The 27945-nt window shown below is 51.9% G+C and overlaps 2 protein-coding genes across 41 annotated transcripts; both read right to left on the bottom strand.

Annotated features, from left to right (window-relative positions):
- Positions 1–45: 45 nt before the first annotated feature.
- On the bottom strand, positions 46–10934 carry LOC139539368 (uncharacterized). 40 transcript variants are annotated; one of them, XM_071342224.1, is made up of 6 exons: positions 10745–10815; positions 10634–10705; positions 10211–10250; positions 8484–10094; positions 6350–8440; positions 46–6208 (listed from the first exon to the last, which is right to left on the bottom strand). In XM_071342224.1, the coding sequence occupies exon 6, from the start codon at positions 3305–3307 to the stop codon at positions 1379–1381; it is 1929 nt and encodes a 642-aa protein (XP_071198325.1). In that variant the 5' UTR covers positions 3308–6208; positions 6350–8440; positions 8484–10094; positions 10211–10250; positions 10634–10705; positions 10745–10815; the 3' UTR covers positions 46–1378. The 40 variants fall into 40 exon arrangements, with proteins under 40 accessions (XP_071198325.1, XP_071198331.1, XP_071198318.1 ...); XM_071342230.1 differs by having other exon boundaries at positions 8484–9374; positions 9570–9601; positions 10666–10760; XM_071342217.1 differs by lacking the exons at positions 10634–10705; positions 10745–10815 and having other exon boundaries at positions 8484–8555; positions 8595–8626; positions 9160–10094; positions 10211–10290.
- Positions 10900–27906, bottom strand: rp2 (RP2 activator of ARL3 GTPase). The gene is made up of 5 exons (XM_071342239.1): positions 27531–27906; positions 23769–24437; positions 18774–18888; positions 11690–11775; positions 10900–11020 (listed from the first exon to the last, which is right to left on the bottom strand). Exons 1-5 carry the CDS (start codon positions 27699–27701, stop codon positions 10937–10939), a joined length of 1125 nt encoding a protein of 374 aa, XP_071198340.1. The 5' UTR covers positions 27702–27906; the 3' UTR covers positions 10900–10936.
- Between the last annotated feature and the right edge of the window lie 39 nt (positions 27907–27945).

Here is a 27945-nt window from a genome sequence, read left to right as displayed (position 1 = left end):
TAGTGTACAACAGAAACATCTCCCACAGTAAAATCTCAAACACAACACATTCAAATGGATCTTTAATATATTAGTAATGACATTTGATTCTACAAGAGATACAATAGGAAACATTTAGCAATACAAAGTCCCAATCAGATCATTCCTTCAACAAATACAAAATGTTAAAGTATACGGTGGTTCCCAAACAGCACCCTAGTCCTTTTATAGTGCACTACCCTGGTCAAAAGTAGAGGACTAGGGCACCATTTGAGAAGCAGGTATTTCATCACAGGGATGAGGTTCTGTCCCAAAGAAAACATTACATCTCTTCCTGTCTTCATTACATTCTAAATGCTTTCTAAGAACATTTATTTAATTCACCCCCCCCCCCCAAAAAATGAACTAAAATAGGTGAAATAGTTATTTACATAATGGATGTAGTCTACATTGGTGTAACCAAAGTATTGCAGGTACAACCTGAATTACGTGGCTCGAGGTGTCTATTTGTACACACCAAAGGTCTCCTCCCCATTTTGTCCCTCTTGGTTCTGTTTATTTCCTAGTGAATACACTCCTGTACTCAATCACAGCATTGTCCAGTCAGCTATTTACACCAGTATCACCCTGACAACGTGTCTGGAAACAACACAGGTAACTCAGGTAACCACTAAGGAAGTCCCACTGTCTTGCTGCTCAACCAAACAAACGTGTTAGTGCTATTGGGAATGGTTGGGACGTCCCTACCCTCAACCTAACTCGAAAGGCTTGCACATATGGCACCGAATGGGGATTTATCGTTCGTCTGCCGATCGTTCAGCGCACTGTGTTTTAGGGACACCTGACCACAGACATATTTCACCTGAATCTACATGTAAAATCTGTGCGCACTCGGTTCACAAATTACGTTCAGAGGGGCCAAGTACTCTGGGCCAGAAACCGCTACTGCTGTGTCCGAGCCCTTAACCTCTAAGCGAACCTTAACTCTTACCTAGACTATTTTAAATGTCAACTTCAATGGGATGACAGATCCTTGGGACGTCCCAAGGATCCCAGATAGCAAGGACCCTAACAAATACCGCAGAGAAAACACATGATGTACGGGGTAAAGTTTCACCTAGGTTACAGATCTTGGATCAACTCTTCCCCTCCACAAATCCTAACGTAAAACTTTAGTGGGGGAAATGCAAAACTGATTCAAGATCAGAATCTAGGGGCAACTTCACTCTACACCGATCATTCACCTCAACGGTTTCAATGTGTGTTACACACACACACAACAAAATTACCTTACAGAACAGCGAATACCAAAATATACACAATATAAACAAGAAGAGAATACTTTCAAGAAATTCTAATAGCCTAATAACTAATACAGCGTTTCCCCCCTGGCTGTATGTTATAACTGTGGAGTGGACTGGAGTGTGGCGGAGTGGAGTGGACTGGAGTGTGGCGGAGTGGAGTGGACTGGAGTGTGGCGGAGTGGACTGGAGTGTGGCGGAGTGGAGTGGACTGGAGTGTGGCGGAGTGGAGTGGACTGGAGTGTGGCGGAGTGGACTGGAGTGCGGCGGAGTGGACTGGAGTGCGGCGGAGTGGACTGGAGTGCGGCGGAGTGGACTGGAGTGTGGCGGAGTGGAGTGGACTGGAGTGTGGCGGAGTGGACTGGAGTGTGGCGGAGTGGACTGGAGTGTGGCGGAGTGGACTGGAGTGTGGCGGAGTGGACTGGAGTGTGGCGGAGTGGACTGGAGTGTGGCGGAGTGGAGTGGACTGGAGTGTGGCGGAGTGGACTGGAGTGTGGCGGAGTGGACTGGAGTGCGGCGGAGTGGACTGGAGTGCGGCGGAGTGGACTGGAGTGTGGCGGAGTGGAGTGCGGTGGAGTGGACTGGAGTGTGGCGGAGTGGACTGGAGTGTGGCGGAGTGGAGTGGAGTGTGGCGGAGTGGACTGGAGTGTGGCGGAGTGGACTGGACTGGAGTGTGGCGGAGTGGAGTGGACTGGAGTGTGGCGGAGTGGACTGGAGTGTGGCGGAGTGGACTGGAGTGTGGCGGAGTGGACTGGAGTGTGGCGGAGTGGACTGGAGTGTGGCGGAGTGGAGTGTGGCGGAGTGGAGTGTGGCGGAGTGGAGTGTGGCGGAGTGGACTGGTGTGTGGCGGAGTGGACTGGAGTGTGGCGGAGTGGAGTGGACTGGAGTGTGGCGGAGTGGACTGGAGTGTGGCGGAGTGGACTGGAGTGTGGCGGAGTGGAGTGTGGCGGAGTGGAGTGGACTGGAGTGTGGCGGAGTGGACTGGAGTGTGGCGGAGTGGACTGGAGTGTGGCGGAGTGGACTGGAGTGTGGCGGAGTGGACTGGAGTGTGGCGGAGTGGAGTGGACTGGAGTGTGGCGGAGTGGACTGGAGTGTGGCGGAGTGGAGTGGGGCGGAGTGGACTGGAGTGTGGCGGAGTGGAGTGGACTGGAGTGCGGTGGAGTGGACTGGAGTGTGGCGGAGTGGACTGGAGTGTGGCGGAGTGGACTGGAGTGTGGCGGAGTGGACTGGAGTGTGGCGGAGTGGAGTGGGGCGGAGTGGACTGGAGTGTGGCGGAGTGGAGTGGACTGGTGTGTGGCGGAGTGGACTGGAGTGTGGCGGAGTGGACTGGAGTGTGGCGGAGTGGACTGGAGTGTGGCGGAGTGGACTGGAGTGGAGTGTGGCGGAGTGGAGTGGACTGGAGTGTGGCGGAGTGGACTGGAGTGTGGCGGAGTGGACTGGAGTGTGGCGGAGTGGACTGGAGTGTGGCGGAGTGGAGTGGTGTGTGGCGGAGTGGACTGGAGTGTGGCGGAGTGGAGTGGACTGGAGTGGAGTGTGGCGGAGTGGACTGGAGTGTGGCGGAGTGGACTGGAGTGTGGCGGAGTGCAGTGGAGTGTGGCGGAGTGGACTGGAGTGTGGCGGAGTGGACTGGAGTGGACTGGAGTGTGGCGGAGTGGACTGGAGTGTGGCGGAGTGGACTGGAGTGGACTGGAGTGTGGCGGAGTGGAGTGGACTGGAGTGTGGCGGAGTGGACTGGAGTGTGGCGGAGTGGACTGGAGTGTGGCGGAGTGGAGTGGACTGGAGTGTGGCGGAGTGGACTGGAGTGCGGCGGAGTGGAGTGGACTGGAGTGTGGCGGAGTGGACTGGAGTGCGGCGGAGTGGACTGGAGTGTGGTGGAGTGGACGGGAGTGTGGCGGAGTGGACTGGAGTATGGCGGAGTGGACTGGAGTATGGCGGAGTGGAGTGGGGCGGAGTGGACTGGAGTGTGGCGGAGTGGACTGGAGTGTGGCGGAGTGGAGTGGAGTGCGGTTTAAAGCAACAACTGACATATTCTAAAGGTAGCGCTGTATTTTGAACCCCTCCCTGTTTTCAAATGGTCGTACAGAATTAAACCGATTCCGTTTAATTGCATGTTGCATTCCGTTTTTTTGTCATGAACAGAGGCCAGCTGTGTAGTGCTAGGGCTACCTACCATCACTATGTTGATTAACCTGTCCTCTCTGCTACCTGCCATCACTATGTTGATTAACCTGTCCTCTCTGCTACCTACCATCACTATGTTGATTAACCTGTCCTCTCTGCTACCTGCCATCACTATGTTGATTAACCTGTCCTCTCTGCTACCTGCCATCACTATGTTGATTAACCTGTCCTCTCTGCTACCTGCCATCACTATGTTGATTAACCTGTCCTCTCTGCTACCTACCATCACTATGTTGATTAACCTGTCCTCTCTGCTACCTACCATCACTATGTTGATTAACCTGTCCTCTCTGCTACCTGCCATCACTATGTTGATTAACCTGTCCTCTCTGCTACCTGCCATCACTATGTTGATTAACCTGTCCTCTCTGCTACCTACCATCACTATGTTGATTAACCTGTCCTCTCTGCTACCTACCATCACTATGTTGATTAACCTGTCCTCTCTGCTACCTGCCATCACTATGTTGATTAACCTGTCCTCTCTGCTACCTGCCATCACTATGTTGATTAACCTGTCCTCTCTGCTACCTGCCATCACTATGTTGATTAACCTGTCCTCTCTGCTACCTGCCATCACTATGTTGAATAACCTGTCCTCTCTGCTACCTGCCATCACTATGTTGATTAACCTGTCCTCTCTGCTACCTACCATCACTATGTTGATTAACCTGTCCTCTCTGCTACCTACCATCACTATGTTGATTAACCTGTCCTCTCTGCTACCTGCCATCACTATGTTGATTAACCTGTCCTCTCTCCTACCTACCATTCACTATGTTGATTAACCTGTCCTCTCTGCTACCTGCCATCACTATGTTGATTAACCTGTCCTCTCTGCTACCTGCCATCACTATGTTGATTAACCTGTCCTCTCTGCTACCTGCCATCACTATGTTGATTAACCTGTCCTCTCTCCTACCTGCCATCACTATGTTGATTAACCTGTCCTCTCTGCTACCTGCCATCACTATGTTGATTAACCTGTCCTCTCTGCTACCTGCCATCACTATGTTGATTAACCTGTCCTCTCTACCATCACTATGTTGATTAACCTGTCCTCTCTGCTACCTGCCATCACTATGTTGATTAACCTGTCCTCTCTACCATCACTATGTTGATTAACCTGTCCTCTCTGCTACCTGCCATCACTATGTTGATTAACCTGTCCTCTCTGCTACCTGCCATCACTATGTTGATTAACCTGTCCTCTCTGCTACCTGCCATCACTATGTTGATTAACCTGTCCTCTCTGCTACCTGCCATCACTATGTTGATTAACCTGTCCTCTCTACCATCACTATGTTGATTAACCTGTCCTCTCTGCTACCTGCCATCACTATGTTGATTAACCTGTCCTCTCTACCATCACTATGTTGATTAACCTGTCCTCTCTGCTACCTGCCATCACTATGTTGATTAACCTGTCCTCTCTACCATCACTATGTTGATTAACCTGTCCTCTCTACCATCACTATGTTGATTGGCCTGTCCTCTCTGCTACCTACCATCACTATGTTGATTAACCTGTCCTCTCTACCATCACTATGTTGATTGGCCTGTCCTCTCTACCATCACTATGTTGATTAACCTGTCCTCTCTACCATCACTATGTTGATTGGCCTGTCCTCTCTGCTACCTACCATCACTATGTTGATTAACCTGTCCTCTCTGCTACCTACCATCACTATGTTGATTAACCTGTCCTCTCTGCTACCTACCATCACTATGTTGATTAACCTGTCCTCTCTGCTACCTACCATCACTATGTTGATTAACCTGTCCTCTCTGCTACCTGCCATCACTATGTTGATTAACCTGTCCTCTCTGCTACCTACCATCACTATGTTGATTAACCTGTCCTCTCTCCTACCTACCATCACTATGTTGATTAACCTGTCCTCTCTGCTACCTGCCATCACTATGTTGATTAACCTGTCCTCTCTGCTACCTGCCATCACTATGTTGATTAACCTGTCCTCTCTGCTACCTGCCATCACTATGTTGATTAACCTGTCCTCTCTGCTACCTGCCATCACTATGTTGATTAACCTGTCCTCTCTGCTACCTGCCATCACTATGTTGATTAACCTGTCCTCTCTGATACCTACCATCACTATGTTGATTAACCTGTCCTCTCTGATACCTGCCATCACTATGTTGATTAACCTGTCCTCTCTGATACCTACCATCACTATGTTGATTAACCTGTCCTCTCTGCTACCTGCCATCACTATGTTGATTAACCTGTCCTCTCTCCTACCTACCATCACTATGTTGATTAACCTGTCCTCTCTGCTACCTACCATCACTATGTTGATTAACCTGTCCTCTCTGCTACCTGCCATCACTATGTTGATTAACCTGTCCTCTCTCCTACCTACCATCACTATGTTGATTAACCTGTCCTCTCTGCTACCTACCATCACTATGTTGATTAACCTGTCCTCTCTGCTACCTACCATCACTATGTTGATTAACCTGTCCTCTCTGCCATCACTATGTTGATTAACCTGTCCTCTCTGCTACCTGCCATCACTATGTTGATTAACCTGTCCTCTCTGCTACCTGCCATCACTATGTTGATTAACCTGTCCTCTCTGCTACCTGCCATCACTATGTTGATTAACCTGTCCTCTCTGCTACCTGCCATCACTATGTTGATTAACCTGTCCTCTCTCCTACCTACCATCACTATGTTGATTAACCTGTCCTCTCTCCTATCTACCATCACTATGTTGATTAACCTCCATCACTATGTTGATTAACCTGTCCTACTCTGCTACCTGCCATCACTATGTTGATTAACCTGTCCTCTCTGCTACCTGCCATCACTATGTTGATTAACCTGTTCCTCTCTGATACCTGCCATCACTATGTTGATTAACCTGTCCTCTCTGCTACCTACCATCACTATGTTGATTAACCTGTCCTCTCTGCTACCTACCATCACTATGTTTAATAACCTGTCCTCTCTGCTACCTACCATCACTATGTTGATTAACCTGTCCTCTCTCCTACCTACCATCACTATGTTGATTAACCTGTCCTCTCTGCTACCTACCATCACTATGTTGATTAACCTGTCCTCTCTGCTACCTACCATCACTATGTTGATTAACCTGTCCTCTCTGCCATCACTATGTTGATTAACATTTGACATTTACATTTGAGTCATTTAGCAGACGCTCTTATCCAGAGCGACTTACAAATTGGAAAGTTCATACATATTCATCCTGGTCCCCCCGTGGGGAATGAACCCACAACCCTGGCGTTGCAAGCGCCATGCTCTACCAACTGAGCCACACGGGACCGGGATTAACCTGTCCTCTCTGCTACCTGCCATCACTATGTTGATTAACCTGTCCTCTCTGCTACCTACCATCACTATGTTGATTAACCTGTCCTCTCTGCTACCTACCATCACTATGTTGATTAACCTGTCCTCTCTGCTACCTGCCATCACTATGTTGATTAACCTGTCCTCTCTCCTACCTACCATCACTATGAATGATTAACCTGTCCTCTCTGCCATCACTATGTTGATTAACCTGTCCTCTCTGCTACCTGCCATCACTATGTTGATTAACCTGTCCTCTCTGCTACCTGCCATCACTATGTTGATTAACCTGTCCTCTCTGCTACCTGCCATCACTATGTTGATTAACCTGTCCTCTCTGTACCTCCATCACTATGTTGATTAACCTGTCCTCTCTGCTACCTGCCATCACTATGTTGATTAACCTGTCCTCTCTGCTACCTGCCATCACTATGTTGATTAACCTGTCCTCTCTGCTACCTGCCATCACTATGTTGATTAACCTGTCCTCTCTGCTACCTACCATCACTATGTTGATTAACCTGTCCTCTCTGCTACCTGCCATCACTATGTTGATTAACCTGTCCTCTCTGCATACCTACCATCACTATGTTGATTAACCTGTCCTCTCTGCTACCTACCATCACTATGTTGATTAACCTGTCCTCTCTGCTACCTGCCATCACTATGTTGATTAACCTGTCCTCTCTGCTACCTGCCATCACTATGTTGATTAACCTGTCCTCTCTGCTACCTACCATCACTATGTTGATTAACCTGTCCTCTCTGCTACCTGCCATCACTATGTTGATTAACCTGTCCTCTCTCCTACCTACCATCACTATGTTGATTAACCTGTCCTCTCTGCTACCTACCATCACTATGTTGATTAACCTGTCCTCTCTGCTACCTGCCATCACTATGTTGATTAACCTGTCCTCTCTGCTACCTACCATCACTATGTTGATTAACCTGTCCTCTCTGCTACCTACCATCACTATGTTGATTAACCTGTCCTCTCTGCTACCTGCCATCACTATGTTGATTAACCTGTCCTCTCTGCTACCTGCCATCACTATGTTGATTAACCTGTCCTCTCTGCTACCTGCCATCACTATGTTGATTAACCTGTCCTCTCTGCTACCTGCCATCACTATGTTGATTAACCTGTCCTCTCTGCTACCTGCCATCACTATGTTGATTAACCTGTCCTCTCTCCTACCTACCATCACTATGTTGATTAACCTGTCCTCTCTGCTACCTGCCATCACTATGTTGATTAACCTGTCCTCTCTACCATCACTATGTTGATTAACCTGTCCTCTCTGCTACCTGCCATCACTATGTTGATTAACCTGTCCTCTCTCCTACCTACCATCACTATGTTGATTAACCTGTCCTCTCTGCTACCTACCATCACTATGTTGATTAACCTGTCCTCTCTCCTACCTGCCATCACTATGTTGATTAACCTGTCCTCTCTCCTATCTACCATCACTATGTTGATTAACCTGTCCTCTCTGCTACCTACCATCACTATGTTGATTAACCTGTCCTCTCTGCTATCTACCATCACTATGTTGATTAACCTGTCCTCTCTGCTACCTACCATCACTATGTTGATTAACCTGTCCTCTCTGCCATCCCTATGTTGATTAACCTGTCCTTCTCCACTCCTCTCTGCCATCACTATGTTGATTAACCTGTCTTCTCTGCCATCACTATGTTGATTAACCTGTCCTTCTCCACTACCTACCATCACTATGTTGATTAACCTGTCCTCTCTCCTACCTACCATCACTATGTTGATTAACCTGTCCTCTCTGCCATCACTATGTTGATTAACCTGTCCTCTCTGCCATCAATATGTTGATTAACCTGCCCTCTCTGCCATCACTATGTTGATTAATCTGTCCTTCTCCACTACCTACCATCACTATGTTGATTAACCTGTCCTCTCTGCTACCTGCCATCACTATGTTGATTAACCTGTCCTCTCTGCTACCTACCATCACTATGTTGATTAACCTGTCCTCTCTGCTACCTGCCATCACTATGTTGATTAACCTGTCCTCTCTACTACCTACCATCACTATGTTGATTAACCTGTCCTCTCTGCTACCTACCATCACTATGTTGATTAACCTGTCCTCTCTGCTACCTGCCATCACTATGTTGATTAACCTGTCCTCTCTGATACCTGCCATCACTATGTTGATTAACCTGTCCTCTCTGCTACCTACCATCACTATGTTGATTAACCTGTCCTCTCTGCTACCTGCCATCACTATGTTGATTAACCTGTCCTCTCTCCTACCTACCATCACTATGTTGATTAACCTGTCTTCTCTGCTACCTACCATCACTATGTTGATTAACCTGTCCTTCTCCACTACCTACCATCACTATGTTGATTAACCTGTCCTCTCTGCTACCTACCATCACTATGTTGATTAACCTGTCCTCTCTGCCATCACTATGTTGATTAACCTGTCCTCTCTGCCATCAATATGTTGATTAACCTGCCCTCTCTGCCATCACTATGTTGATTAATCTGTCCTTCTCCACTACCTACCATCACTATGTTGATTAACCTGTCCTCTCTGCTACCTGCCATCACTATGTTGATTAACCTGTCCTCTCTGCTACCTACCATCACTATGTTGATTAACCTGTCCTCTCTGCTACCTGCCATCACTATGTTGATTAACCTGTCCTCTCTCCTACCTACCATCACTATGTTGATTAACCTGTCCTCTCTGCTACCTACCATCACTATGTTGATTAACCTGTCCTCTCTGCCATCACTATGTTGATTAACCTGTCCTCTCTGCTACCTACCATCACTATGTTGATTAACCTGTCCTCTCTGCTATCTACCATCACTATGTTGATTAACCTGTCCTCTCTCCTACCTACCATCACTATGTTGATTAACCTGTCCTCTCTCCTATCTACCATCACTATGTTGATTAACCTGTCCTCTCTGCTACCTACCATCACTATGTTGATTAACCTGTCCTCTCTCCTACCTACCATCACTATGTTGAATAACCTGTCCTCTCTGCTACCTACCATCACTATGTTGATTAACCTGTCCTCTCTGCTACCTGCCATCACTATGTTGAATAACCTGTCCTCTCTGCTACCTGCCATCACTATGTTGATTAACCTGTCCTCTCTACCATCACTATGTTGATTAACCTGTCCTCTCTGCTACCTGCCATCACTATGTTGATTAACCTGTCCTCTCTACCATCACTATGTTGATTAACCTGTCCTCTCTGCTACCTGCCATCACTATGTTGATTAACCTGTCCTCTCTGCTACCTGCCATCACTATGTTGATTAACCTGTCCTCTCTCTACCTACCATCACTATGTTGATTAACCTGTCCTCTCTGCTACCTGCCATCACTATGTTGATTAACCTGTCCTTCTCCACTACCTACCATCACTATGTTGATTAACCTGTCCTCTCTCCTACCTAACATCACTATGTTGATTAACCTGTCCTCTCTACCATCACTATGTTGATTAACCTGTCCTCTCTGCTACCTACCATCACTATGTTGATTAACCTGTCCTCTCTGATACCTACCATCACTATGTTGATTAACCTGTCCTCTCTGATACCTACCATCACTATGTTGATTAACCTGTCCTCTCTGCTACCTACCATCACTATGTTGATTAACCTGTCCTCTCTCCTACCTACCATCACTATGTTGATTAACCTGTCCTCTCTGCTATCTACCATCACTATGTTGAATAACCTGTCCTCTCTGATACCTACCATCACTATGTTGATTAACCTGTCCTCTCTCCTACCTACCATCACTATGTTGATTAACCTGTCCTCTCTGCCATCACTATGTTGATTAACCTGTCCTTCTCCACTACCTACCATCACTATGTTGATTAACCTGTCCTCTCTCCTACCTAACATCACTATGTTGATTAACCTGTCCTCTCTGCCATCACTATGTTGTTAACCTGTCCTCTCTGCTACCTACCATCACTATGTTGATTAACCTGTCCTCTCTGCCATCACTATGTTGATTAACCTGTCCTTCTCCACTACCTACTAGTATAAAAAATATAACAAAAAGATCCTTGGTTGTGTAGTAAGTTTTGATGGTCATACAGTGATTTATTCACAAGCCCATCTGCATGTCAGCAAAGTTGAAGAAGTTGTCCACATCTCTAGAGGAAGTGTTTCTGTTGTCTGAAACAAACACCTGCAGGGAAAAGGACAGGAAACAAGAGTTCACATTCAGGTACTATTTTATTAGCGAGTACAGTTCTGACTAAAACTCAGTACAATTGATAAAATCTTGATCTTTTTCAAATTGTATTTTACCAGGTTAGTCTCATTGACATTAAAACAATAAATGTAAAACAATTAAAAATAACCCTGTTTTCTCCCCAATTTCGTAGTATCACCTTGGTAGTTAGTCTCATCGCTGCAACTCCCGTACGGACTCGGGAGAGGCGAAGGTCGAGAGCCGTGCGTCCTCCGAAACACAACCCAACCAAGCCGAGCTGCTTCTTGGCACAATGCCAGCTTAACCCAGAAGCCAGCCACACCAATGTGTCGGAGGAAACACCGTGCACCTGGTGACCGTGTCAGCATGCACTGCACACAGCCCTCCACAGAAGTCGCTAGTGCACGATGGGACAAGGACATCCCTTCCGGCCAAACCCCCCTCCAACCCAGACGACGCTGGGCCAATTGTGCGTCGCCCCCATGAGCCTCCCGGTAGTGGCCGGCTGCGACAGAACCTGGACCCGAACCCAGAATCTCTAGTGGCACAGCTAACACTGCAATGCAGTGCCTTAGACCACTGGGCCACTCAGTAGGCCCAACAATAAATGTTTTGTCTAGAGATGTCAGGAATGCTGTTTACCTTGGATCCGCTGAACATGTCACTGGCCATGCTCTGGCAGGCCTCCACTACCCCCTCCCCATTCAACTCCAGGGCTGTCACTGGGCCTGTGGCAACAAGAGTTGCATTTCAGAAATGCATGCCTAATCATCATAAGCACTAAAATGAACTCATGAACACAATTCTTTCCTTCAACTATGATGATCTTATCCCCCCCCCCCTTCTCTTGGTTCAAAGGTCATCATACATCACAGAGAACCAGCAAACCGTTGTCGGCCCTAGTCTCGGCCCTAGTCTCGGCCCTAGTCTCAGACCGTCGTCGGCCCTAGTCTCGGCCCTAGTCTCGGCCCTAGTCTCGGCCCTAGTCTCGGACCTAGTCTCGGACCTAGTCTCGGCCCTAGTCTCGGCCCTAGTCTCGGCCCTAGTCTCGGCCCTAGTCTCGGCCCTAGTCTCGGCCCTAGTCTCAGACCTAGTCTCGGCCCTAGTCTCAGCCCTAGTCTCGGCCCTAGTCTCGGCCCTAGTCTCAGACCGACGTCGGCCCTAGTCTCAGACCGTCGTCGGCCCTAGTCTCGGCCCTAGTCTCGGCCCTAGTCTCGGCCCTAGTCTCGGCCCTAGTCTCGGCCCTAGTCTCGGCCCTAGTCTCAGACCGACGTCGGCCCTAGTCTCGGCCCTAGTCTCGGCCCTAGTCTCAGACCGTCGTCGGCCCTAGTCTCGGCCCTAGTCTCGGCCCGAGTCATCGGCCCTAGTCTCGGCCCTAGTCTCGGCCCTAGTCGTCGGCCCTAGTCTCAGATCGACGTCGGCCCTAGTCTCAGCCCTAGTCGTCGGCCCTAGTCTCGGCCCTAGTCTCGGCCCTAGTCTCAGACCGACGTCGGCCCTAGTCTCAGACCGTCGTCGGCCCTAGTCTCAGCCCTAGTCTCAGCCCGACGTCGGCCCTAGTCTCAGCCCTAGTCTCGGCCCTAGTCTCGGCCCTAGTCTCGGCCCTAGTCTCAGCCCGACGTCTGCCTAGTCTCAGACCGACGTCAGCTAGTCTCAGACCGACGTCTGCCCTAGTCTCGGCCCGACATCGGCCCTAGTCTCGGCCCTAGTCTCGGCCCTAGTCTCAGACCGACGTCGGCCCTAGTCTCAGACCGTCGTCGGCCCTAGTCTCGGCCCTAGTCTCGGCCCTAGTCTCGGCCCTAGTCTCAGCCCTAGTCTCAGACCGACGTCGGCCCTAGTCTCGGCCCTAGTCTCAGACCGTCGTCGGCCCTAGTCTCGGCCCTAGTCTCAGCCCGACGTCGGCCCTAGTCTCAGCCCTAGTCTCGGCCCTAGTCTCGGCCCTAGTCTCAGCCCGACGTCTGCCCTAGTCTCAGACCGACGTCAGCTAGTCTCAGACCGACGTCTGCCCTAGTCTCGGCCCGACGTCGGCCCTAGTCTCGGCCCTAGTCTCGGCCCTAGTCTCGGCCCTAGTCTCAGACCGACGTCGGCCCTAGTCTCAGACCGTCGTCGGCCCTAGTCTCGGCCCTAGTCTCGGCCCTAGTCTCGGCCCTAGTCTCAGCCCTAGTCTCGGCCCTAGTCTCAGACCGACGTCGGCCCTAGTCTCGGCCCTAGTCTCGGCCCTAGTCTCGGCCCTAGTCTTGGCCCTAGTCTCGGACCGTCGTCGGCCCTAGTCTCAGCCCTAGTCTCAGCCCGACGTCGGCCCTAGTCTCAGCCCTAGTCTCGGCCCTAGTCTCGGCCCTAGTCTCGGCCCTAGTCTCAGCCCGACGTCTGCCCTAGTCTCAGACCGACGTCAGCTAGTCTCAGACCGACGTCTGCCCTAGTCTCGGCCCTAGTCTCGGCCCGACGTCGGCCCTAGTCTCGGCCCTAGTCTCGGCCCTAGTCTCAGACCGTCGTCTGCCCTAGTCTCAGACCGACGTCGGCCCTAGTCTCAGCCCTAGTCTCGGCCCGACGTCTGCCCTAGTCTCGGACCGACGTCAGCTAGTCTCAGACCGACGTCTGCCCTAGTCTCGGCCCTAGTCTCGGCCCGACGTCGGCCCTAGTCTCGGCCCTAGTCTCAGACCGTCGTCTGCCCTAGTCTCAGACCGACGTCGGCCCTAGTCTCAGACCGTCGTCGGCCCTAGTCTCGGCCCTAGTCTCAGCCCTAGTCTCAGCCCTAGTCTCAGACCGACGTCGGCCCTAGTCTCGGCCCTAGTCTCAGACCGTCGTCGGCCCTAGTCTCAGCCCGACGTCTCGGCCCGAGTCGTCAGCCCTAGTCTCAGCCCTAGTCTCGGCCCTAGTCTCGGCCCTAGTCTCAGCCCGACGTCTGCCCTAGTCTCAGACCGACGTCAGCTAGTCTCAGACCGACGTCTGCCCTAGTCTCGGCCCTAGTCTCGGCCCGACGTCGGCCCTAGTCTCGGCCCTAGTCTCGGCCCTAGTCTCAGACCGTCGTCTGCCCTAGTCTCAGACCGACGTCGGCCCTAGTCTCAGACCGTCGTCGGCCCTAGTCTCGGCCCTAGTCTCAGCCCTAGTCTCAGACCGACGTCGGCCCTAGTCTCGGCCCTAGTCTCGGCCCTAGTCTCGGCCCTAGTCTCAGACCGTCGTCGGCCCTAGTCTCGGCCCTAGTCTCAGCCCGACGTCGGCCCTAGTCTCAGCCCTAGTCTCGGCCCTAGTCTCGGCCCTAGTCTCAGCCCGACGTCTGCCCTAGTCTCAGACCGACGGTCTCAGCCCTAGTCTCAGACCGACGTCGGCCCTAGTCTCGGCCCTAGTCTCGGCCCTAGTCTCGGCCCTAGTCTCAGACCGTCGTCGGCCCTAGTCTCAGCCCGACGTCTCAGCCCGACGTCGGCCCTAGTCTCAGCCCTAGTCTCGGCCCTAGTCTCGGCCCTAGTCTCAGCCCGACGTCTGCCTAGTCTCAGACCGACGTCAGCTAGTCTCAGACCGACGTCTGCCCTAGTCTCGGCCCGACATCGGCCCTAGTCTCGGCCCTAGTCTCGGCCCTAGTCTCGGCCCTAGTCTCAGACCGACGTCGGCCCTAGTCTCAGACCGTCGTCGGCCCTAGTCTCAGACCGTCGTCGGCCCTAGTCTCGGCCCTAGTCTCGGCCCTAGTCTCGGCCCTAGTCTCAGACCGTCGTCGGCCCTAGTCTCAGCCCTTGTCTCAGCCCGACGTCGGCCCTAGTCTCGGCCCTAGTCTCGGCCCTAGTCTCAGCCCGACGTCTGCCCTAGTCTCAGACCGACGTCAGCTAGTCTCAGACCGACGTCTGCCCTAGTCTCGGCCCTAGTCTCGGCCCTAGTCTCGGCCCTAGTCTCAGACCGTCGTCTGCCCTAGTCTCAGACCGACGTCGGCCCTAGTCTCAGCCCTAGTCTCGGCCCTAGTCTCGGCCCGACGTCTGCCCTAGTCTCGGACCGACGTCAGCTAGTCTCAGACCGACGTCTGCCCTAGTCTCGGCCCTAGTCTCGGCCCTAGTCTCGGCCCTAGTCTCAGCCCTAGTCTCGGCCCTAGTCTCAGACCGACGTCGGCCCTAGTCTCGGCCCTAGTCTCGGCCCTAGTCTCGGCCCTAGTCTCAGACCGTCGTCGGCCCTAGTCTCGGCCCTAGTCTCAGCCCTAGTCTCAGACCGACGTCGGCCCTAGTCTCGGCCCTAGTCTCAGACCGTCGTCGGCCCTAGTCTCGGCCCTAGTCTCAGCCCGACGTCGGCCCTAGTCTCAGCCCTAGTCTCGGCCCTAGTCTCGGCCCTAGTCTCAGCCCGACGTCTGCCCTAGTCTCAGACCGACGTCAGCTAGTCTCAGACCGACGTCTGCCCTAGTCTCGGCCCGACGTCGGCCCTAGTCTCGGCCCTAGTCTCGGCCCTAGTCTCAGACCGACGTCGGCCCTAGTCTCAGACCGTCGTCGGCCCTAGTCTCGGCCCTAGTCTCGGCCCTAGTCTCGGCCCTAGTCTCAGACCGTCGTCGGCCCTAGTCTCAGCCCTAGTCTCAGCCCGACGTCGGCCCTAGTCTCAGCCCTAGTCTCGGCCCTAGTCTCGGCCCTAGTCTCAGCCCGACGTCTGCCCTAGTCTCAGACCGACGTCAGCTAGTCTCAGACCGACGTCTGCCCTAGTCTCGGCCCTAGTCTCGGCCCGACGTCGGCCCTAGTCTCGGCCCTAGTCTCGGCCCTAGTCTCAGACCGTCGTCTGCCCTAGTCTCAGACCGACGTCGGCCCTAGTCTCAGACCGTCGTCGGCCCTAGTCTCGGCCCTAGTCTCGGCCCTAGTCTCGGCCCTAGTCTCAGACCGACGTCGGCCCTAGTCTCGGCCCTAGTCTCAGACCGACGTCGGCCCTAGTCTCGGCCCTAGTCTCGGCCCTAGTCGTCGGCCCTAGTCTCGGCCCTAGTCTCGGCCCTAGTCTCGGCCCTAGTCTCAGCCCGACGTCTGCCCTAGTCTCAGACCGACGTCAGCTAGTCTCAGACCGACGTCTGCCCTAGTCTCGGCCCTAGTCTCGGCCCGACGTCGGCCCTAGTCTCGGCCCTAGTCTCGGCCCTAGTCTCAGACCGTCGTCTGCCCTAGTCTCAGACCGCCGACGTCCGGCCCTAGTCTCGGCCCTAGTCTCGGCCCTAGTCTCGGCCCTAGTCTCGGCCCTAGTCTCAGCCCGACGTCGGCCCTAGTCTCGGCCCTAGTCTCGGCCCTAGTCTCGGCCCTAGTCTCGGCCCTAGTCTCGGCCCTAGTCTCAGCCCGACGTCTGCCCTAGTCTCAGACCGACGTCAGCTAGTCTCAGACCGACGTCTGCCCTAGTCTCGGCCCTAGTCTCGGCCCGACGTCGGCCCTAGTCTCGGCCCTGGTCTCAGACCGTCGTCTGCCCTAGTCTCAGACCGACGTCGGCCCTAGTCTCAGCCCTAGTCTCGGCCCTAGTCTCGGCCCGACGTCTGCCCTAGTCTCGGACCGACGTCAGCTAGTCTCGGCCCAACGTCTGCCCTAGTCTCAGCCCGACGTCGGCCCTAGTCTCAGCCCTAGTCTCAGACCGACGTTGGCCCTAGTCTCGGCCCTAGTCTCGGCCCTAGTCTCGGCCCTAGTCTCAGCCCTAGTCTCAGACCGACGTCGGCCCTAGTCTCGGCCCTAGTCTCGGCCCTAGTCTCGGCCCTAGTCTCAGCCCGACGTCGGCCCTAGTCTCGGCCCTAGTCTCGGCCCTAGTCTCAGACCGTCGTCGGCCCTAGTCTCAGCCCTAGTCTCAGCCCGACGTCGGCCCTAGTCTCGGCCCTAGTCTCGGCCCTAGTCTCGGCCCTAGTCTCGGCCCTAGTCTCAGCCCGACGTCTGCCCTAGTCTCAGACCGACGTCAGCTAGTCTCAGACCGACGTCTGCCCTAGTCTCGGCCCTAGTCTCGGCCCGACGTCGGCCCTAGTCTCGGCCCTAGTCTCAGACCGTCGTCTGCCCTAGTCTCAGACCGACGTCGGCCCTAGTCTCAGCCCTAGTCTCGGCCCTAGTCTCGGCCCTAGTCTCGGCCCGACGTCTGCCCTAGTCTCAGACCGACGTCAGCTAGTCTCGGCCCGACGTCTGCCCTAGTCTCGGCCCTAGTCTCAGCCCGACGTCGGCCCTAGTCTCAGCCCGACGTCGGCCCTAGTCTCAGCCCGACGTCGGCCCTAGTCTCAGCCCTAGACTCAGACCGACGTTGGCCCTAGTCTCAGCCCTAGTCTCGGCCCTAGTCTCGGCCCTAGTCTCGGCCCTAGTCTCGGCCCTAGTCTCGGCCCTAGTCTCGGCCCAACGTCGGCCCTAGTCTCAGCTCAACGTCTGCCCTAGTCTCAGCCCTAGTCTCGGCCCTAGTCTCAGCCCTAGTCTCAGCCCGACGTCGGCCCTTGTCTCAGACCGTTGTCAGCCCTAGTCTCAGACCGACGTCGGCCCTAGTCTCAGACCGACGTCTGCCCTAGTCTCGGCCCTAGTCTCAGCCCGACGTCTGCCCTAGTCTCAGCCCTAGTCTCAGACCGACGTCAGCTAGTCTCAGCCCGACGTCGGCCCTAGTCTCAGCCCTAGTCTCGGCCCTAGTCTCAGACCGACGTCGGCCCTAGTCTCAGCCCGACGTCTGCCCTAGTCTCGGCCCTAGTCTCAGCCCTAGTCTCGGCCCTAGTCTCAGCCCTAGTCTCGGCCCTAGTCTCGGCCCGAGCCCTAGTCTCGGCCCGACGTCGGCCCTAGACTCAGCCCGACGTCGGCCCTAGTCTCAGCCCGACGTCTGCCCTAGTCTCAGACCGACGTCAGCTAGTCTCAGACCGACGTCAGCTAGTCTCAGACCGACGTCAGCTAGTCTCAGACCGACGTCAGCTAGTCTCAGACCGACGTCAGCTAGTCTCAGACCGACGTCAGCTAGTCTCAGACCGACGGCGGCCCTAGTCTCGGCCCTAGTCTCAGCCCGACGTCTGCCCTAGTCTCGGCCCTAGTCTCAGCCCTAGTCTCGGCCCGACGTCGGCCCTAGTCTCAGCCCGACGTCTGCCCTAGTCTCAGACCGACGTCAGCTAGTCTCAGCCCGACGTCTGCCCTAGTCTCGGCCCTAGTCTCAGCCCGACGTCTGCCCTAATCTCAGCCCTAGTCTCAGACCGACGTCAGCTAGTCTCAGCCCGACGTCGGCCCTAGTCTCAGACCGACGTCGGCCCTAGTCTCAGCCCTAGTCTCGGCCCTAGTCTCAGACCTAGTCTCGGCCCTAGTCTCGGCCCTAGTCTCAGACCGACGTCTGCCCTAGTCTCGGCCCTAGTCTCAGACCTAGTCTCGGCCCTAGTCTCAGACCGACGTCGGCCCTAGTCTCAGCCCGACGTCTGCCCTAGTCTCGGCCCTAGTCTCAGCCCTAGTCTCAGCCCGACGTCGGCCCTAGACTCAGCCCGACGTCGGCCCTAGTCTCAGACCGTCGTCTGCCCTAGTCTCAGACCGACGTCAGCTAGTCTCAGACCGACGTCAGCTAGTCTCAGACCGACGTCAGCTAGTCTCAGACCGACGGCGGCCCTAGTCTCGGCCCTAGTCTCAGACCGACGTCTGCCCTAGTCTCGGCCCTAGTCTCGGCCCTAGTCTCGGCCCGACGTCGGCCCTAGTCTCAAACCGACTATTGAATGATTAACACAGATGATATGCGGATTGTCTGCAGGCCCTGGTCAAAAGTAGTGCACTATATAGGGAATAGGGTGCCATTTGGGACAGTCTGTGTTCCTTACCGTTGGTGATCCACTCTAGGAGTCCCTCTGCATCGTTCTGGAACACTCTACTGACGTCCTCTGGGCGCATGGACACTTCCTTAGTCTGGATCAACACAAACCCTTTCCCAGAGGCCTGGAGGTAATACAGACAGGAAGCAATGACACCGTTAAACCCTTTCCCAGAGGCCTGGAGTTATTACAAACAGGAAGCAATGAAACATTTACATTTACATTTAAGTCATTTAGCAGACGCTCTTATCCAGAGCGACTTACAAATTGGTGCATTCACCTTATGACATCCAGTGGAACAGCCACTTTACAACAGTGCATCTAAGTCTTTTAAGGGGGGGGGGGGGGGGTCAGAAGGATTACTTTATCCTATCCTAGGTATTCCTTAAAGAGGTGGGGTTTCAGGTGTCTCCGGAAGGTGGTGATTGACTCCGCTGTCCTGGCGTCGTGAGGGAGTTTGTTCCACCATTGGGGGGCCAGAGCAGCGAACAGTTTTGACTGGGCTGAGCGGGAACTGTACTTCCTCAGTGGTAGGGAGGCGAGCAGGCCAGAGGTGGATGAACGCAGTGCCCTTGTTTGGGTGTAGGGCCTGATCAGAGCCTGGAGGTACTGAGGTGCCGTTCCCCTCACAGCTCCGTAGGCAAGCACCATGGTCTTGTAGCGGATGCGAGCTTCAACTGGAAGCCAGTGGAGAGAGCGGAGGAGCGGGGTGACGTGAGAGAACTTGGGAAGGTTGAACACCAGACGGGCTGCGGCGTTCTGGATGAGTTGTAGGGGTTTAATGGCACAGGCAGGGAGCCCAGCCAACAGCGAGTTGCAGTAATCCAGACGGGAGATGACAAGTGCCTGGATTAGGACCTGCGCCGCTTCCTGTGTGAGGCAGGGTCGTACTCTGCGGATGTTGTAGAGCATGAACCTACAGGAACGGGCCACCGCCTTGATGTTAGTTGAGAACGACAGGGTGTTGTCCAGGATCACGCCAAGGTTCTTAGCGCTCTGGGAGGAGGACACAATGGAGTTGTCAACCGTGATGGCGAGATCATGGAACGGGCAGTCCTTCCCCGGGAGGAAGAGCAGCTCCGTCTTGCCGAGGTTCAGCTTGAGGTGGTGATCCGTCATCCACACTGATATGTCTGCCAGACATGCAGAGATGCGATTCGCCACCTGGTCATCAGAAGGGGGAAAGGAGAAGATTAATTGTGTGTCGTCTGCATAGCAATGATAGGAGAGACCATGTGAGGTTATGACAGAGCCAAGTGACTTGGTGTATAGCGAGAATAGGAGAGGGCCTAGAACAGAGCCCTGGGGGACACCAGTGGTGAGAGCACGTGGTGAGGAGACAGATTCTCGCCACGCCACCTGGTAGGAGCGACCTGTCAGGTAGGACGCAATCCAAGCGTGGGCCGCGCCGGAGATGCCCAACTCGGAGAGGGTGGAGAGGAGGATCTGATGGTTCACAGTATCGAAGGCAGCCGATAGGTCTAGAAGGATGAGAGCAGAGGAGAGAGAGTTAGCTTTAGCAGTGCGGAGCGCCTCCGTGATACAGAGAAGAGCAGTCTCAGTTGAATGACTAGTCTTGAAACCTGACTGATTTGGATCAAGAAGGTCATTCTGAGAGAGATAGCAGGAGAGCTGGCCAAGGACGGCACGTTCAAGAGTTTTGGAGAGAAAAGAAAGAAGGGATACTGGTCTGTAGTTGTTGACATCGGAGGGATCGAGTGTAGGTTTTTTTCAGAAGGGGTGCAACTCTCGCTCTCTTGAAGACGGAAGGGACGTAGCCAGCGGTCAGGGATGAGTTGATGAGCGAGGTGAGGTAAGGGAGAAGGTCTCCGGAAATGGTCTGGAGAAGAGAGGAGGGGATAGGGTCAAGCGGGCAGGTTGTTGGGCGGCCGGCCGTCACAAGACGCGAGATTTAATCTGGAGAGAGAGGGGAGAAAGAGGTCAGAGCACAGGGTAGGGCAGTGTGAGCAGAACCAGCGGTGTCGTTTGACTTAGCAAACGAGGATCGGATGTCGTCGACCTTCTTTTCAAAATGGTTGACGAAGTCATCTGCAGAGAGGGAGGAGGGGGGGGGAGGGGGAGGAGGATTCAGGAGGGAGGAGAAGGTGGCAAAGAGCTTCCTAGGGTTAGAGGCAGATACTTGGAATTTAGAGTGGTAGAAAGTGGCTTTAGCAGCAGAGACAGAAGAGGAAAATGTAGAGAGGAGGGAGTGAAAGGATGCCAGGTCCGCAGGGAGGCGAGTTTTCCTCCATTTCCGCTCGGCTGCCCGGAGCCCTGTTCTGTGAGCTCGCAATGAGTCGTCGAGCCACGGAGCGGGAGGGGAGGACCGAGCCGGCCTGGAGGATAGGGGACATAGAGAGTCAAAGGATGCAGAAAGGGAGGAGAGGAGGGTTGAGGAGGCAGAATCAGGAGATAGGTTGGAGAAGGTTTGAGCAGAGGGAAGAGATGATAGGATGGAAGAGGAGAGAGTAGCGGGGGAGAGAGAGCGAAGGTTGGGACGGCGCGATACCATCCGAGTAGGGGCAGTGTGGGAAGTGTTGGATGAGAGCGAGAGGGAAAAGGATACAAGGTAGTGGTCGGAGACTTGGAGGGGAGTTGCAATGAGGTTAGTGGAAGAACAGCATCTAGTAAAGATGAGGTCAAGCGTATTGCCTGCCTTGTGAGTAGGGGGGGGAGGTGAGAGGGTGAGGTCAAAAGAGGAGAGGAGTGGAAAGAAGGAGGCAGAGAGGAATGAGTCAAAGGTAGACGTGGGGAGGTTAAAGTCGCCCAGAACTGTGAGAGGTGAGCCGTCCTCAGGAAAGGAGCTTATCAAGGCATCAAGCTCATTGATGAACTCTCCGAGGGAACCTGGAGGGCGATAAATGATAAGGATGTTAAGCTTGAAAGGGCTGGTAACTGTGACAGCATGGAATTCAAAGGAGGCGATAGACAGATGGGTAAGGGGAGAAAGAGAGAATGACCACTTGGGAGAGATGAGGATCCCGGTGCCACCACCCCGCTGACCAGCTGCTCTCGGGGTGTGCGAGAACACGTGGGCGGACGAAGAGAGAGCAGTAGGAGTAGCAGTGTTATCTGTGGTGATCCATGTTTCCGTCAGTGCCAAGAAGTCGAGGGACTGGAGGGAGGCATAGGCTGAGATGAACTCTGCCTTGTTGGCCGCAGATCGGCAGTTCCAGAGGCTACCGGAGACCTGGAACTCCACGTGGGTCGTGCGCGCTGGGACCACCAGATTAGGGTGGCCGCGGCCACGCGGTGTGAAGCGTTTGTATGGTCTGTGCAGAGAGGAGAGAACAGGGATAGACAGACACATAGTTGACAGGCTACAGAAGAGGCTACGCTAATGCAAAGGAGATTGGAATGACAAGTGGACTACACGTCTCGAATGTTCAGAAAGTTAAGCTTACGTAGCAAGAATCTTATTGACTAAAATGATTAAAATGATACAGTACTGCTGAAGTAGGCTAGCTGGCAGTGGCTGCGTTGTTGACTTTGTAGGCTAGCTGGCAGTGGCTGCGTTGTTGACACTACACTAATCAAGTCGTTCCGTTGAGTGTAATAGTTTCTACAGTGCTGCTACAGTGCTGCTATTCGGTGGCTAGCTGGCTAGCTAGCAGTGTTGATTACGTTACGTTGCGTTAAAAGAACGACAATAGCTGGCTAGCTAACCTAGAAAATCGCTCTAGACTACACAATTATCTTTGATACAAAGACGGCTATGTAGCTAGCTATGTAGCTAGCTACGATCAAACAAATCAAACCGTTGTACTGTAATGAAATGAAATGAAAATGTGATACTACCTGTGGAGCGAAGCGGAATGCGACCGGGTTGTTGAGTGCGGAAGTTCTATTCGGTAGACGTTGGCTAGCTGTTGGCTAGCTAGCAGTGTTTCCTACGTTAAGGACGACAAATAGCTGGCTAGCTAACCTCGGTAAATTAAGATAATCACTCTAAAACTACACACTCTAAACTACCCAATTATCTTGGATACGAAGACAGCAAAGACAACTATGTAGCTAGCTAACACTACACTAATCAAGTCGTTCCGTTGAGTGTAATAGTTTCTACAGTGCTGCTATTCGGTAGACGGTGGACGTTTGCTAGCTGGCTAGCTGGCTAGCTGCTGGGCAGATAGCAGTGTAGACTACGTTAGGACGACGAAGTACGATAATTACGCAATTATCTTTGATACAAAGACGGCTATGTAGCTAGCTAAGAAGAAATTGCTAAGATTAGACAAATCAAACCGTTGTACTATAATGAAATGTAATGAAATGTAATGAAAAGTTATACTACCTGCGGAGCGAAGTGCGAATGCGACCGCTCGCTCCAACCCGGAAGCGAACCGATGAAACCATGAACACAAATAATGTATGCCATTTAGCAGACGTTTTCTTCCAAAGCACTCATATCAATCCTTAACTAACATCCACCAACACCAACAGACTAGTAAACAATGAGGATGCACCAACACCAGAAGGACCTTGAGTCACTTCCTCATCTGGAGGATGACCAGTAGTTTAGATCAGAAGGACCTTGAGTCACTTCCTCATCTGGAGGATGACCAGTAGTTTAGATCAGAAGGACCTTGAGTCACTACCTCATCTGGAGGATGACCAGTAGTTTAGATCAGAAGGACCTTGAGTCACTTCCTCATCTGGAGGATGACCAGTAGTTTAGATCAGAAGGACCTTGAGTCACTTCCTCATCTGGAGGATGACCAGTAGTTTAGATCAGAAGGACCTTGAGTCACTTCCTCATCTGGAGGATGACCAGTAGTTTAGATCAGAAGGACCTTGAGTCACTTCCTCATCTGGAGGATGACCAGTAGTTTAGATCAGAAGGACCTTAATGGAAAGGCCAGAAATAGAACCATTGCAGCAAGGGAAGGAGACCTTTAACTGTATGACAAAGTGTCTAACCTTCCCTCCTCCTCATTTTTAGAAATTACTTTAAGTCATTTAGCAGACTCATTTATCCTCCTCACCCTCCCTCCACTTGCTCACCTCATCAATGAGTTTCCGGGCGTTAGCAGTGGTGTAGTCCCCAGCGAAGAACACAAACAGACAGGACTCGTCACTCTCCTTGCGTCTGCCTCCTTTGGTCATGGGTACGATGCTGCGGGATGCCTCAGCTGAGACCCGGACTGATTTAAACTCGGACTCCGGGTCAGGGGCCGGAACATGGTCCAACACCACAGTGTCCTCAGGCAGCAGGCTCCAGTTGGTCTCCCCTGAGACGGGCGTGAAGTCATGGACGTTGCTCCAGTTGTTGTTGAAGATGCTGAGGCCTGCGTCCTTGAAGTGGAAGGCCAGCTCGGGGTAGTAGTACTGGAAGCAGCCGAACTTCATCCCCGTGGACGCCTCGATGATGGGCTGAGTGGCGCAGCACAGGAACACCTCCATCTTCTGACAGTCCCTGGTCCTGAACTGCTGGCAGGCCACCACACACTTGATATCCTTACAGTCCCTGAAGAACACACTGCCCTTCACCGGCCCCATAACGATGCAGCAGTTGGTGCAGTCGTCGATGGTGATGGTGGCGGAGTGGTCCAACACGAAGATCTTACAGTTGTCACAGTCCTGGATGACAAACTGCTGTCCGTCCAGCTTGCCTGGCAGACGGCCCACCGTGGCATCCTTCAGCCCCGTTAGCATAAAGTCCTTAGGATCAACCTGCAGGGGGACAGGACAAGAATCAAATCAAATCATATCATAGAAACAGATATTAGTTATTTCGGGTTAATCAACATAGAGACAGATATTAGTTCCTCAGGGTCAATCTGCATAGAGACAGATATTAGTTCCTACTGCACATTCTACTGTGGAAATTATTGTTAAAATAAAGTCTAGGTTTGAAATGTTGCTGTTAAAATACATATGTTTTATTCTGAACTGGAATAAACAGATTGATCAATTCACCCAGATGTAGACCAGGACACACACACACACACACACACACACACACACACACACACACACACACACACACACACACACACACACACACACACACACACACACACACACACACACACAATGAGAGGTGTGTGGCTGGTTGAGGTTTTCAACAAGCAGGTCTATTCTGGGCTCAGTTTGACAGTTTAACACTGAGGTCATACTCAGCAATGACACTGTTTCTGTACTTGAGAACCCTGCCTTCGGGGACTGTGTGTGGTGCCAGACTGGATCAGAACATCTACTGCTTTCACAGTCAGGCAGGAGACCACTTCCTGTAGTAGATGAACAACCCAGAACTGTGTGAGTGAGTTTACCTCAAAAAGCATCTTGCTTCAATCAGTTTATTCCAGTTCAGAATAACAATTATTACTTGTATTTTAACAGCAACAGTTCCAACCTAGATGTGTTTTCAACAATAATTTCTACAGTGAGATGTACAGTAGGCCTGATCAGTTTTCATCTGTACTGTTACTGGGTTTCACTATCAGTAACTAGCTAGCTTTGGCTAACATGAGCTATTAGCTGTGTACAAGGCCAGGGTATTTTTTGATAGATAGTACTCCCTTATGCCCGCTGATCATCACCTGTTATAAAATGACAACAGTGCCTTGCTAGTTGACCTACTTTTCCACTGTCGAAGCCCTGTTTCCTGAAGCATTCTGCCCCGTTCTGAAACAACTCCCTGGGTTTACCGTCATGCTGTGGACGTGTCGTTTTATTCATTTATTCGTTTTTTGATTGACTCAGTACTATCGTTAAGCACTTCCCCACACAAAACACATTGTGGGCGCTCCTCGTTACTTCTCAAAGTTTGTATGAAAGAGAGAGAAACTCATCACTGTATTTGTGTTTCATGACAATTGAGCTCAGTCAGAACTTGTGGCTAGCATGAGACCATTTGATGACATCGGTGAGTGATGGCGAGTGGGAATGACAAGTCATCCTCTGCTGCTGAGCGACAGCGCATCATCTGCTGCTGAGCGACAGCGCATCCTCTGCTGCTGAACGACAGCGCTGCGTCGTGTGTTGCGGAGTGATCTTCAACAAAACTGCAACATAAAAATGATCCGGTAAACCGCGAAGCACGCGGGCATCTCCCTCTACCGCAGCTGCCAAACTGAACAGAGACCGCTGCTAAGCAGTGCGTAGATGCACTTGGCCAAATCAATTCCAGTAAATTATAAAATAATTATACATTTACTCTGACAAGTCGCGACCCATGCATTAAGAAAGGCTGCCTGAGGGTCATTGAGCAGACGCTCTTATCCAGAGGGACCCTGGGTAAGTGTCTTGCTCAAGGGTACATAACATATTTTTTACCTAGTCGGTTCGGGGATTCGAACCAGCCACCTTTCGGTTACTGGCCAACGCTCTTAATCGCTACATTACAAACCACAAAATGTTAAACACAAAAAAGGCAAATAGTAGTATATAAATGGTAAGCTGGTTAAATAAAAGACTGATCTTAGAACTTTCAGACTACCATTGTTTTGGGAAAATAGGGACGTGTCTGTCTTTTTCACCAAATATCTCAAAATGTATGTATTTGAATGGTTTTAAGTTCTACACCATTTTAAAATCAGGATAAACTATTATTTATAATGATTTGACCAATTTCTGATAGCTAAAACGTCAACAATAAACAAAAAAAAATTATGGAACTCTGAGGTCGTCCCATTGTTTCCAGTAGGGGAAATATAGGTATGTCTTTATTTTACATAATATCTCGCAATCTGTATATTTGAATTTTTCAAGTCGGACACCATTTTAATCACGATAATCTCCTCTTTCTAATTGTGTAATGCTGGGCAGTGTACTCCGTTGTCATCAAACGCTAGCCCCGAAATACTTTTTTCCATTGGAAAGCTGAGCTCCCCCCTTGTTTTCTTATGGAGAGGCATGCTGGTATATTTCGCAATGTGTGTGTAATATATATATATATATTTCAAGTCACCATTATAAATCAGGATAATCTTCTCTTTCTAATGACACAAGGTTGAGTGAGCAGCGTACTCTGCGTTCATCGATCGCTAGACCAGAAATAGTCAAAGGTTACAATTTGTTTCCTACTTCCTCCTTATACAGACATTAGCACACTTGGCACCATCGATGTATCCGCACCTGTTTACTTTCTACACCAGTTGTTATTTTTCAGTTTCGTCCTATGAACAGACTGTAGTGGTCAAATAAAAAGGGTGACATTTTTTCGGTGCCATTTAGGGAAATTAAATTCTAATGATCATTCCAGTCAGAAGAGACTCAGCGTTTTAATTCATTTGCTATTGCCTGGCGCTAGTGTTCGTTCTCAACCAACGTTTTTTGGCCGTTTTTCAGCCTTGGGTGAATTTGACTCGTTCTAACCCTAACCATGCACCGATAGTATCCCTAGCCATGCATGCGTCCTCACGGATAGTATCCCTAGCCATGCATGCGTCCTCACGGATAGTATCCCTAGCCATGCATGCGTCCTCCCGGATAGTATCCCTAGCCATGCATGCATCCTCCCCGATAGTATCCCTAGCCATGCATGCGTCCTCACCGCTAGTCTCCCTAGCCATGCATGCGTCCTCACCGCTAGTATCCCTAGCCATGCATGCATCCTCCCCGATAGTATCCCTAGCCATGCATGCGTCCTCCCCGATAGTATCCCTAGCCATGCATGCATCCTCCCCGATAGTATCCCTAGCCATGCATGCGTCCTCACCGCTAGTCTCCCTAGCCATGCATGCGTCCTCACCGCTAGTATCCCTAGCCATGCATGCGTCCTCACCGCTAGTCTCCCTGGACATGCATGCATCATCTCCATACCTTTTCACGTTTGTCCCAGCTATATTGTTTCGGTGGATCCTCCGTTGTATTGCTGCAGGGGTCAATGTTGTTGGCGTTACTACTGCTGTTCGTCTTCTCTTCCACCGTTGTCGGAGTAGGTTCCTTTTCGGGTGATTTTCTCTTGGAGTTTTTGGAGAACCAGCAACCCATTTTGTCCTTTTAACAATAAACCAATCAAACGTGAATAGGAAAATATGATAAGAGTCTGTCCCCAGAAGATTTCTCGCTTACGTTGTATAAAATGTACAGGTATTTCGGTCTTCTTGCCTCCTCTGTTTCTGGCTTCTTATCACGTACTCGTAAACATGTCTTTCGTTTGAGCTTCCCTTTTCCCTACACAGTTCAACAGCCAATCAATACTTTGCAATCCGTTACTTAGTAACAGCGAATCACA

Source organism: Salvelinus alpinus, chromosome 15, assembly GCF_045679555.1.
Source record: "Salvelinus alpinus chromosome 15, SLU_Salpinus.1, whole genome shotgun sequence".
NCBI lineage: Eukaryota > Metazoa > Chordata > Actinopteri > Salmoniformes > Salmonidae > Salvelinus > Salvelinus alpinus.
Note: the sequence above shows the minus strand (reverse complement) of the source record. Positions and strands in the feature narration are given on the sequence as shown.

Coding starts and splice junctions, on each gene's coding strand:
- LOC139539368 (XM_071342223.1), bottom strand. CDS start 3,307: ATGTCAGTTGTTGCTTTAAACCGCACTCCACTCCACTCCGCCACACTC.
- rp2 (XM_071342239.1), bottom strand. CDS start 27,701: ATGGGTTGCTGGTTCTCCAAAAACTCCAAGAGAAAATCACCCGAAAAG. Junction 18,889..23,768: donor CCCGGAAACTCATTGATGAG/GTGAGCAAGTGG, acceptor TATTACCTCCAG/GCCTCTGGGAAAGGGTTTGT. Junction 11,776..18,773: donor CCTAGAGTGGATCACCAACG/GTAAGGAACACA, acceptor TTGTTGCCACAG/GCCCAGTGACAGCCCTGGAG.